The sequence below is a fragment of the Heloderma suspectum genome, chromosome 2, assembly GCF_057233095.1.
Source record: "Heloderma suspectum isolate Gila_16-S chromosome 2, 16-S_ref, whole genome shotgun sequence".
NCBI lineage: Eukaryota > Metazoa > Chordata > Lepidosauria > Squamata > Helodermatidae > Heloderma > Heloderma suspectum.
The window spans coordinates 166,229,502-166,242,247 of NC_139459.1; the positions used below are offsets into that span (position 1 = coordinate 166,229,502).

Below are 12,746 nucleotides of genomic sequence, written 5' to 3' on the forward strand. Positions count from 1 at the left end.
CAAAACATCTGGAAGGCACAACTCCCATCGTCCCTGACCACTGGCCATGCTGGCTGGGTCTGATTGGGGTTGTAGGCCCAAGCATCTACCAGGGCTACCAGGTTGCCTACGCCTGGCCTGGGTTTGTTAAGGCCTCTGCTGCAGCTGAGGCCACCAGTCCAATTTCCAGCCCAGCAGCAGCTGTGGAGGGACCCAGTGGATTTCACCAAGAGATGTTCTCTGCAGGGAGGGAGCAACTGAAGTTGGGGGAAATGGTGAAGGTGAGCCAGGGTATCTGGGTACCTTCGCTAGGTCTTGGAAGGGAAAAGATTCTGGTGCATTAGAGATGAAAATCAAATGAATTTGGAGAACTAGCAAAGAGAGGCCTGGCAACCAATAACAGAAGTGCTGTACCTCTGAGTGCCAGATGTGAGAGAGACTAACCCAAGAGGAGGGCTTTCACCTTCACACCTCAATTCTGAGCTTCTCTGAGATATCTGGCTTGGTGCTATTGCAAAGCGAATGCTGGACTAGTTGGACCTTGGTCTTGACCCAGTAGGGCAGTTCTTATGCATCCCTGGGGCCAGGGCCTGCTCAAGCAGTCGTGTGCGGCAGCAGAATTTTTGGGCGTACCAGTAAAGTAGCATGTGACTCAACCTGTGCGCCCCGTGCAATGGCATGAACCTAGGAGTGGGCAAATCTCAGATTGCACAGTTCAGCTGCTGTCAGTCCCACAGGCCAAGCTGATAAAGTGGGAAGCCAGCCCTGTGTTAGCTGAAATGTCTTGTACCGGCCCTGCGTGAGCTCTTGGAAGAGACTTTTCTTAACTTTGGAATGTTCCTCCTAATATTCAGCCAAGATCTCCTCCCCTGGAACTTCCATCTGTAGGTTCCAGTCCTTCCCTCTGGCGCATAGCCAGGCATGCTGCGCTAATTTATTTTCTTAACTCTGGAGGCGTAGAGACAAGATGGAGGCATCCTGGCTGACAAGGCGAAGGGTGCAACGAGGGTGGAGACAGTTTATCCAGGCTAGAAGCGACGGTGGCAGGTCTGATGGAACGGCCCCAATCACACATCAGGTGTGGCACAAGGGGTTCCATTTTCAAAGCAAAAGGGACATGTGGGTATGGAGTGCAGAGCCCTCCCTCCAGCCTCTCTCTCCCAGCCCTTATCTCCATGCCAGGAGACTGCCAGTACTGATTTATGCAGGTTTGCTATCCGCTAGCTGTGGTTCCTAACCCTGACTAGAGTGAAGGAGATAGATAGATGAAAGGAAGGGCGGAGTGCTGGCTGGATAAGCAAGATCAAAGTTAGGCCTCCGTTAGAGAATAATGTGCACATTGTACCGCAGGGTCTTGTTGCTCGTCAGCCTTGATGGGCAACCCTAAGCACCGGCCCCTCTCCCTCCACTCAGCCCTCGCTAGAGATGCAGCTCCAGGACCCAGGGGTCCAGCCTTCACACCCTACTCCAGCCTTCCCCACCCTGGCACCCTCCAGTTGAGTTGGACCCCCAGCATCCCTGGCCATGCCTTGTTCAGGGGGGCTGTCCTAACCAAACAAAACCCTCTCCCCAAACTCTGGTCTCAGTCCAGTGAAAGTTAGAGGCATCTAGGCCTCGTTGAAATGAAAGAGATTTAAGCAAGTGTGTCATGCTGTGTTTCATTCAGTGGGACTCGGGCGTGGATAGCTTTCTCTGCTTGTTCAGGAAGGGCACAATACAATTGAGCCACAAAGCAGGCATCACATAGGACAGGGGTGGGCAACTTGTAGGCCAATAACGTCTGGAGGGCCACAACTCCCATCATCCCTGGCTATTGGCTGAGGTATGATGGGCCACATGTCCCCCCCCCCCGACATGTTCGGGCAGGTAGAGTGAGGGGCGTCTAAAGGAAACCGGTGTAGTGAGCAGATTAGGAGGACTGGGTTGTCAGGCTCTGTGAGCCGACCTTTATCAGTACAGTCTAGCTGCTATTATTATTATTCCCCTGCTCTCTACTCAAACAAAGCGCATCCTTTTCTCTTCCAGAAAGTCCTTCTACTCTGGCCATGCCTCCTTTGCCATGTATACCATGATGTACCTGGTGGTAAGTTCCCTGTGCTGGAGTTGACAAGGGAAAGTCTTCAGTGAGGTCATGCCAGCCATGTTTCTGGCCATCTTGTGAGCCACAAGGCCTGATGCATACATGCAAGCAGCCACATGTGTAGCCCCATAAAGCCCAACTGTGCAGAGAAGCAGCCTTATGCTGTTGTGGGGAGCTGATCCCTACACAGTTCCAGCAGTATCCATCACTGTGCGCTCATACGGCGCTTTGCTTTGCATGGTGGATCTTGCTGCCATCGTACCAGGAGCCACATCATATGGATGCCTTGCCATATGGAGCAGCCTCTGCAGAGTTCCATTTTTGGGGAGGGGGGGAATTGGGCTGCCTAGGTGTGTGAAATGAGACCCAAGAGCCCTGTCTAGCAGCACAAGCCATTCCAGATACCAGAAACTCCCACAGACTGGTGGAAAAAATGGTTTGGAAAGGCACTGTGAGAGAAGTCCCCCAAAGCTGCAGCAGCAGCTCTGGGAAGGCTTGGCTGGGGAAGGCTGGTCTAGACTTTTATTGGCTAGAAATTGTGAAGGAGGCTTCCCCTTGCCCTTCTGGACTTGACCAGTGCTCTTTGGTCCCCCATTCGGCCCTGGTTGTGGGGCACATCCATACCACAAAGTTAATCTGGGTTAATGGTTCTTCACTGTCCCCAGGGACCTTTGGGAACTGAAGATTGGAGGGAATAGCTGCGGATCACCAACATAACACTCCACACCTTCACCAAGCTGCAGTTCCCAGGGTGTTTGGGGAGAAACCATGCCAATGCATTTGATTTGTTATTTCTTGAGCTCCTGTATGTTTGTGGTGTGAGTAACTTGAGATGTGAATTACCAGTGGAGAATCATGGAGGGGAAATGTGCCAGGCCACTAGCCTAGGAAGGCTTCTAGAAACTCTGGAGCTTTTCCGTCAAGGCAGGAAAAGGTGGTTGGGGCAGTTAATTTCCACTGCTGGCCAAGCTACCTAGAGTTAAATACTGGTTGTGTGGGTTTCTGTCAGGAAGAATTATGAAGCTAATTAAAGCAGAACAGTTAAGAGCAGGAGGTGTCTTCATTTTAACAGCCAGAGCTCCATGTTGTCATACGTTCTGGTGGTTGACCAGGGACAGGTCCCTCTTATCTGGTACCTGCTGTACCTGATGAATCACTGAGCCTGTTTTGCCTGGTGATGACATTTGGGGGATGCCCTTTACAAATGTGTTAGGGTGAGTTGCTAAGAGTAGGCATGTTCAGGTGTTAAGCCCATTTCCTGGCTTTCCAAAGTTCAGTACCTGAGTGAGGGCAGCTGTGTCTTGTCTCTAGTGCTCGTATGCAAGTACATCCATGCACATCGAACGCCGGGGCACAACGGGATGTACAGCCTGCTGTTTCAAATGTTTGGTTCATTTCAAACTGCTGAAAAACACCCTGGTGCTAAAATTATGTTGTTCGAACCTAGTATAACTGTAACCAAAGAGAACAAACAGCCTCTTTGCTTTTAAAGGGGCGCAGAGGACTCTGTTGTAGAGTCCTTTCGCATAGCAACGGAGAAGGTCCTCCAGCAATTTCTACTATGGCGTGGGGGAGGGCTTGTGCCCTGCCCCTTGTGAGTATGGACCCTGTCTATCTGAGCACATGTGTGCCAAACCGGACACAAGAGCCATCTCTATTTTCTTCCGTGAAATGTTGGAGGACGTGTGCATCTATCTTCAGGTTGGGGGTAGGCGGGGAATGAAATATGAACAGTTTAGATTGCCCTTCCCCAACCTGGTGCCCTCCAGCTGTGTTGGACTGCAACTCCCATCATTCCCAGCTGCTAGCCAATGATCATACTGGGAATGATGGGAGTTGCAGTCCAACACAGCTGGAGGACACCAGGTCGGGGAAGTCTGATTTAGACTGAAGGGGAAAGGGATCCGGGGATTTTGGCTCTGAGTGCAGTTCATTGGTACCCCCCCCCCATTTCCTCTTTTGCAATCTGGAAGTTCTTGTTTATTGTCTTCCTCCCGAGGGCTTGGGCATGGCGTAATTGCTTAATGGCTGTGGAGCAGTTGGCTCCATGAGCTTTTTGGGGGTGGGCATGGCTCAGCCCCAGTAGCCTGTGGGAAAGTGCTTTGAGCAATACTGTGCAAGCAAGTTGTTTTGGCGCGCTTACTTGGGGCTTTGACTCGTTTCGCCTATTCCTAGTTTTCCGCTCATTGCTGCTGTTGTCGCTTCTGAGAATCTGACGCATGCTGCTTTGTTTATCATCCTATATTTAGAAGAGGAATGGACATGGCATCCTAACAGAGCCTCTTCCCCTCTGGGAGGCTCTAGTGGCAGGGCGTGGCTGGGGAGGACAGAGAGAGAGAGAGAGAGAGATTGGATGTGAGGCTCGGGTCCAGTCTGTCTGGCTGGTTTCCCTAAAACACCCTTCCCTGACGGGACCTTCTGGATATTTGGGACCTCCAACTCCCATCAGCCCTATCCAGCATGGCCAATGGTTAGGAATGCTGGGAGTTGTAGTCCAAAATACCTGGAGGGCACCAGGTTGGAGAAGGCTGTCCTAAAACCTCTGACCTGTGAAGTAATTCCAGCCACCCAAGTTTGTGGAACAGACAGATGGACCCAGTTTGCACATAATGGCAGCAAATCATGGGTTAATTAACCCAGAATTTGCTGGGTCACATGTCCAGCACATGCCAATTCCACTTGGCATAATCAACCTCTTATTGGCCCAGTTGGAGATTGTTTCGTCATATGCAAACCCAGACACTGTGGGTTATTTCTGGGTTAAACTGTTAACCTCCGATTAGTCCTTAGATTAACTGTGGGTTGTTTAACCCATGAATAAACCATAGTGTCCAGGTTTGCACATCAAGAAACAAGCTAAAGATAGCCCGAGGGCAATTAAAGACAGACAAGTTTTAAGGGGTATGGATGAAATTTATTGAATTTGTAAACTTAGTAGAACATGGGCCTATGCCTCCATTAGTATATATAGTGCTTTGGAGAGCGTAGATATAAGGGAACATGACTCCCCTCTTAACATAGTCTGAAATGAAATTTGATGTGACAGTGGTAACCCAGGAATCAAGTTTTATGAGCAAGGAATCATGGAGTAATAAAAGTAATAAATTGATTAATATGTAAGTACCAGGTAGAAATTGAAATGTCAGATATTGAATGAAGATTTGTTTGACTTGTGTAACATTATGTAACCAGAAAAAAAATTAATAACGTTTCAAAAGAAAAGAAAAAAAGAAAGAAACAACCTCCAGTCGGGCCCATTGGAGGGTGATTATAGAAAGCAGCAGCAGCGCATCCCCCAGCAAATCATGGATTAAGTAACTCATAATCTGCCACTGTTATGTGCGAATGGGCCCTAAGAAAGGAGTGGATAGACTCCAGGAGAGCCTGCCAAGAGTGGCTTGACTGGGGAGTTCATGGCATAGGCAAGATTTGAGCTGGAGACGTCCCTGGCTCACAGCTCGGTCTTTTAGTTACTGCATGATAGTAGTCCGCAAGACCTTAATGTGAAAGCCTAGGAAATATATACACACAGGCCTAGTGAGAGATCAGTTAGTTTTACAAGATGAGATTAAAAGGAACACATCTAGAAAATAGATCCTCTATGCATCTGACAAGCAAGGCAATTGGTTATTATTCTATGCCCTTCTTTCTAGGAATTCCAGACAGTGTATGTAGGGGTTGCTCCATTTTATCCCCACCACAACACTATAACATAGGCCCAAGGTCACCTAGTGAGATTCATGGTTGAGTGGGAATCCAAGCTGTGGTCTCCCCTGGTCCAAATCTGTCGCTCCTGTCTACTGTACAGTGATTGGTCTTAGCCTGTCATTCTCTGCTACCTATGAAAGCTCGTGCCACAATAAATGTGTTCATCTTTAAAGTGCCATGAGATCCTTTGTTAGACTTAAGGTGGCTACTTTTCTGGGATTTGTCCACACACTGTTGGCTAGACCTCTCTAGGCTACCTTGCTAAACAAGAATCCCACACAGCCCCCTTTCCCTTCTGTATCCAGGAGCCTGAACCTGAGCCTGAGCCTTCCCTTTGGCCCATGCGCCCTCTTGCACACTTCTCTGAGAACTGGGGAAAGGCCTGTTGCTCCATCTAGGCTAGGGCCTGTTGGCCATGGCTGCCTGGGAATGACGGAGGCCACCAAGCTGGGGAAGGCTGGGCACAGCTTTGTGCAAATGTTCTGCGCGCTTACGCCCTTTTTCTCCCCACACAGTTTTACCTGCAGGCACGGTTCACTTGGCGGGGTGCTCGGACGCTACGTCCACTGGTCCAGTTTGTGCTGCTGATGCTGGCGATATACACGGGGCTGACCCGCATCTCTGACTATCGGCACCATCCCTCTGACGTGGTCGTGGGGCTGCTACAAGGGGCGGTCGTGGCATACTGGGTGGTGAGTTCCAGCCTGCACTTGCCTGTCCAGCTGATGCTGTCTGGGCTGAAAGGAGGATGTCACTTGGCTTTTGGTTGAAGAATGTGGGGGAGAAATCTAGGCAGATCCTTACTGGGTTATTCAGTCAGAATAGTCTTCCACTACCCCGGTGCCCGCCAGACGGTCTAGACTACAGCTCCCATCAGCCCCAGCCACCATGGCCAATGGGCAGGGATGATGGGAGTTGCAGTTAAAAACATCTGGAGGGCGCCAGGTTGGGGAGGGCTGCAGTAGGAGCAGCAAGAGCCTGTATCACTGCATTCTTCTAACCCCAGAGGAGGAGAAGGAGTTTTCTGTGGCTTGTAGGCGGGGGCCTGGCTGCATTTTTTTAAAAAAAGTCTGTGGCAAGAAAAGCAGGACTCAGTGGCCTGAATAAATTATGCAAATTTGTACAGTTTCCTCTTCCTTTGCATAATCTATTCCGTGGGTCATAGGGAAGGGCAAGGTGCTGATGCCCCGCCCTCTGACCACTGCAGGTATTCCTCAACACCCCTCCTTGTGTGGCTTCAGCAGGCATTTCCCTCATCCGATCAAGCATCTTGGGGGCCAGAAAGCTGCTTCACGCAAGCAAGGTGGGATTCCTTGAGAGCTGCATGGATTCTGCAGCAAATTCATTCATTTCATTCATTGATTGCATTTCTATACCAGTAGCCAAAGCTCTCTGGGTGGTTCACAAAAATGAAAGCCCAGCATGATAAAACATAATATAGAACCTTTAATGTACAAAAATGTAAAACAGTTTGAAACAGTCAGAAACATCTAACAATAGAATCACCAGGACCCGATAAAAAACTAAGGTTCTAAAGGGCCGTCAGATGCCCGGGCAGAGGGGAACGTCTTCAGCTGGCGCCGGGATGATGGCCGTGTTGGCGCCAGGTGGACCTCATTTTGTGTGACTGTTCTGCACTGGCATCGAAGCACAGCTCTCCCACGCCTCGTTCTAGCTGCGGGGAGGAGTGCTGAGATGCCATCTGTGCTTCTGACCTGGCCACAAGCGCTGCTGATGTCTGTGTTAAATGGTGTGTTTGCTGGGCCACATGAAAAGAGCCCTTCTGAATCAGACCCAAGGTCCATCTGGCCCAGCATCGTGTTTCCAAGGGTGGCCAGCCGCATGCCTCCAGGAAGCCCACAAGCAGGACATCAGGACAACAGCCCTTTTCCACTCTTTGCACATCAGCAACTTATATCCAGGGAGCACTGCTTCTAGCTGGGGTTAGATTCTGAATTGAGTTCTGTTACAGTGTTACGGGGGGCGGGGGGGAGGGATCCTCTGATCCACACCAGTCATCATTTTGTAAACTTCTGTTATTTTATGTAAAATATTTCTAGGCAAATTTTCAGGGCAGGGGCCCTCCTAAAACAGTGTACAATGATAAAATGTGTATGCATAAAATGCATATAATAAAACTCAGAAAAGGTTTCAAGAAACAACAAACACCAGCATAAGACAGAACCTACAACACAACTGCAGCTACAACCCGGTCTGTTCAAACTTAATCAGGCGAAGGCCAGAGTGAACAAATAAGTCTTCAGGGCCTTCCTAAAAGCCTGCTGTGATGGGGCCTGGCAGACCCCTGATGGCAACTTATTCCAGAGGTGTGAGGCCACTGCAGAAAAGGCCCTGTCTCGTGTACTCGCCTACCTAATGGCTCTAAGAGATGGACAAGTGAGAAGGATCTCTTTTACTCTTCCCCCACCCCTCTGTCATCTCCCCCCCCCTTTTAAGTGAAAATGCTGCAAACACTTGTAAGAAAGGTGCTCCAGCCTTTTGACCATTTTTCCTGCTCTACAGCATTGCCAGAAGCTCTATTGCCTTACTGTTGGGATGTCGGGTTGGGGGCTGGGGAGAGGAGACGCTAGGTGATTTGGAAGGATCGGCTCTGTGGAGGTGAGCAAGGGAGTGGGGTTTGGAGAGCTCTGCCAGGAAATAACTAAGGAAGCACACACCCTCGGCAGCATTGTGTGCAGGAGACTGGGAGGAAATCCTTCAGTTTCCTACCCTGGCTGTGGGATTCCAGCCCCACCCGCCGGCCTCCAGTACAGCAAGGGGGGGCGGATGTAGAACCCAGGAGCTGAGATTTCTTGCTGCCGCCACGTGTTCTTACTATGGGAGCTGGGAATAGAATCAAGGAGTCCCAGCTATCAGTAATCTTATCCGTATATGAAGGAAGAATGGGTTCTTGAATGGTGTTGAAAGGAAGTGGGATATGGCGAATTATATACGTAGTACACACACAAGGTTCATCCATGTGATGGAAATATTGCCATTCAGTATTTCTAAAAACATTTTTTTTAATCCTTTTGGGCCCTGTTCATAGGATGCTGTCAAGAGAGGCGAGGCCAGTGTTTCTTTTCTAAAAAGAAAGTTGCAAGCTAGAGCTCTGGAAAGAAACCCTGCTCCTTAAATCTGTGCGTGTGAGGGAGAGGCTGCAGTTGTTAAGTGGGGAGGGAATGGCGGTCTGCACATGCTTGTAGGTGTTCTTCTATAATAATCATGTTTTCTTTAAAGAAGAGGCAAGGTCACAGATGGGAGGGGTGGATGCTAAGTGGCCATAGCTAAAGGAGGAGGTATCTACAACAGGTTGTTTCTATTTGCATAACCGGCCTCGCATGGGGCAGATCAGGAAAGGTGCTCAGCAGCAATGAGTGTGGCAGGATCAAAATCCAAATACAGAAAAGAAAAATATTCAAGACAATGGGAATAACTTAAAGGCCAAGGGTGACAGTGCATTATACTGTGTGTTGCACCTTTTCTGATCCTTTAAACCAAGTATACAGGTTGAACTGGTATTCAGCATAGACTTGCGTCCTGAGCATGTGTACCAGATTTCATTCTAGTATCCCAGTGTACATGACAGAGATCACATTACAAACAAACCAAGAAGGCTGCTGACAGTCAAGTTAAATCCAATCACTTTGCTCGACTGGTTTTATGCAAAATGAGCACATTTCTGCCAGGTTTTCAATTCTGGATGTCTTTCGAAAGGGTTTGTCTGCACTTGTTTGGAAATTTGGTTTTCCTTGTAAAACAAAACAAAACACACACAGTACAGGCATCCCTGATGAAAGATTCGTGAGCTCTTTCCTCAGCTTTGGAATTGGGATGAAAGTCTGAGCTATGTTACTGGTAGCTGAGAATTTTGATCATTTGTTGCTAGCATTATTAGCGCTGTTCTTATCATTAGCATTTATATATTGCTTATTAGTGTTCAAAACTGTTTCACATGCACTGTCTCGTTGTAAGCCGTAGAACAGCCCTACAAAATAGGCCAGTATTATTATCTTCACTGAAGATTTGGGGGGCGGGGGTTTGAGGCTGCAAGAGAACAGTGGCTTTCCTAAGTTCATCTATTGCTTATTAGTGGCCAAGTTAAGATTTGAACTGAGGACTTCCTGACTCATAGCTTCTCCTCTTAGCTGTTATACTAGGCCAGTTCTTCTGTGGGTTCAGCAGGGAGGGTATCCCAAAAAGCCACATGCAGTTTCCCTAGTGAGACTAGTCCAGCCTTTCCCAACCGAGGCCCCTCTGGCCTTTAACTCCTATCAGCCCCTGCCAGCATGGCCAATGGTCAAGAATGCTGGGAGTTGTAGGCCAAAACATCTGAAGGGCACCAGGTTGGGGAAGGCTACATTCTGCATTGTGGACTCAGGGCCAGGACTGGCAGAGCTGGCGGGAAGGGCGTATCCCATCTGCAGTGACCTCTGAGCTGTCATGTCTGGGGAGCAGGTGGGGAGGCATGACCAGCTCTCACAGACCGCCTTTCTCTTCCTCCCATTTTCAGGCCTTCCACGTTTCCAGCATGTTTCAGTGCAAGCACCAGCTTCACCCCTTGTCTCCATCCCTCAAGGTCACTCCCACCTTAGACTGCCACACGGATTGCTAGGAGATGCCAGGAACAGGCTGCTCGGGGACGCTCGCTGGCAATCGGGGGCCTTCTCTGTTTTGCCGGCTGCAGGGGCCTTGGCCAGTTGCGCCAGCGGCTTGGCATTCACTGCCATGCTGATTGCATCGCCATCAGGTGGGACAGCCGCTGCCTTGTTGCCTGCTAGGGGCCACGCGGTGCAGTGCCAGCATCCACTACTGCACCAACTGCTGGACGCACCCAGAGGGCAAGAGAATAATGTCCCTGGAGGGCACCTCTGTGCCAGCACCAAAGATTCCTCCTAGTGTGTACAGGGCAGTCTGGTTTACCTTTGGATTTTAACATGCGAGACCCACTCTTCACTTCCTTATGAGCTCCCTCTCTGTCAGAGGACATGATGTCCACATCACCACTTTGACTTTGGGCTTCCTTTTAGACTGTGCTTGCAGAGGAAGCTCCAGAAGGAAATCCCATCTTTTAATTATTACTATTATTCAGGAAGATAGACCCTTCCTCCGCAATGGTACTGGGGTGATTTCACCATGAAAGTATTACTTGCTTGGACTGTGTTGCTAGGAGGAGGACTGATATCGTGGAGAATTCTAGCAATGCACCTCTGCTGCTTGAAAGGCAGTTGTTTTTCTTGCCAAAACATGCACATGAAGGAATAAACCACAAATTCTGAAGGTGGAGACGAGAGGAGGAGAGTCTCTACAAAATCAGGGCGGGCCTGTGGACTTGTACCAGTACACTGGTGCTCTCAGATGCTGCCAGGTCCCTCAGACCTCCACCCCATCACCGCTTCCACCCCCACCCCATAATGTGAATTGTATTTTTTTTGTAATAAATGGTACTGACAATCATCCAGTTTAATGGCTGCTATTTGGTGGAAGGTGGGCAAGCAGGTTGGGAATGCCAAATAGGCTGCACCTGGGCTTCAGAACATTTCCACGAGCTACGTGTGCGTGGTGCCAAACTCCTGGCATGGTTCTCTTGTTTTCTGTGACTTTGGTATCTGACACAGAGTTTGGTATCTGACACAGAATGGCTTCTTGAGACGCATGGTTTGCACCTCAAGCCAAAAGTAGGCTTTCAGTCCTTACAGATATTTCCTTTCCCTCCAGCTGTGTTTTTCCATCCAATCATACCTCTCTTTGAAACCATCTTCCAGCTGCTGAAAAATGCAGATACTGGTTTTGGAATAGATGCAGTGAACAGAATCATATATACTGATAGTGATTTCAATTATCCAAATGTTCGTCCTTATGTAGCCAATTACATAGAGGTATTGGCAGGCTCAGGGGAGCCCCAAGGACAAAAACACAAAACTGGCCACAGAATGCTGATGAACAGGATAGAAATGGGAAAATGAGTAGAAGAGAGAATGAGATGAAGCAGCCTTCCCCAGCCTACTGCCCCCCAGGTGTTTGGGTCTTCAGCTCCCATCAGTCCCAGCCAGCATGTCCAGTGGTCAGGGGTGTTGGGAGCTGCAGTCCGAAACCTGGAGGGCACCAGGTTCAGGAAATGGAGGATCCTGAACAGAAGCGCTCCACATTGCCAGAGTTTGTTGCAGGTCCCACTTGTTACAATATGAAGCCAAATGGGCTCCTAAGGAGTGAAGGGGAAATCGGGAGGAACCCATAGCTGTGCCCACTTTAATGTGTTCTCTAGCTTGCCACTGAGGCCAAGAATGCAACCTTGTGTACAATGGTATCACTGTGAAAGAGTGAGTTTGCTAGTCCCTCTTAAGTTGCAGTGCTGAAGTCACTCGATTCCACTGTAATTCCACAGTTACAGATGCTCGATTCCACTGGAGTGAAGCAGGTCTAACTGGACACAGAACTGCAAGCTGAATCTATAGAATAAGTGCCAAATCCAGTTCAGGCTTAACTGGTTTGCTTCCTTCTGTTTGTATGTGTCTTTGAAAGGGGTGCAGCGAGTCACTAGGTTTTCAGAGGGGTTCTGGGGGATCCCCAGGGTTCCTCCGCCTCTTATTGGGAGCTCCCCCATAAGAAGAAAAATGGTAGAGACGCCCCTCCAAGAGGGCTTGTCTACCATTGTGACGAACCTTCCCCTGCAAGGCACAGCCACAGGAGAGGGACTGTACTGCGGTGTTGCTGGCGCACCTGCTACTTCAGACTTTGGCCTTGACTTGAGGCACTCTTGCATAAAAGGTTGGCTGCCACTGATCTAGTGGAGGGACACCCCCCTCCCCCAAGCACACACACTCTGCATTATACATAAAGCCATATAACAAAACCCCAACAGCCCCTCTCTTTAGGGAAAAACAAAGCACCTTTGGAAGGGGGTTGTTTAGAGTGGAGAAGTGGCAAGGGGACGAGGTGCGTAACCCTTCCATCACCCCTTGTTTTTGTACTGAAAATT

At 49.2% G+C, this 12,746-nt stretch overlaps 1 protein-coding gene across 1 annotated transcript in view; it reads left to right on the forward strand.

Annotated features, from left to right (window-relative positions):
• Positions 1–11,225, forward strand: part of LOC146353128 (phospholipid phosphatase 3-like) — a 62,503-nt gene extending 51,278 nt beyond the window's left edge. Inside the window, exons 6-8 of the mRNA XM_084835756.1 lie at positions 2,005–2,062; positions 6,283–6,459; positions 10,281–11,225. Of these exons, the coding sequence (XP_084691882.1) occupies positions 2,005–2,062; positions 6,283–6,459; positions 10,281–10,382 (337 nt within the window). The 3' untranslated portion in view covers positions 10,383–11,225. The remainder of the gene's footprint in view (positions 1–2,004; positions 2,063–6,282; positions 6,460–10,280) is intronic.
• The last annotated feature ends 1,521 nt before the right edge of the window (positions 11,226–12,746 follow it).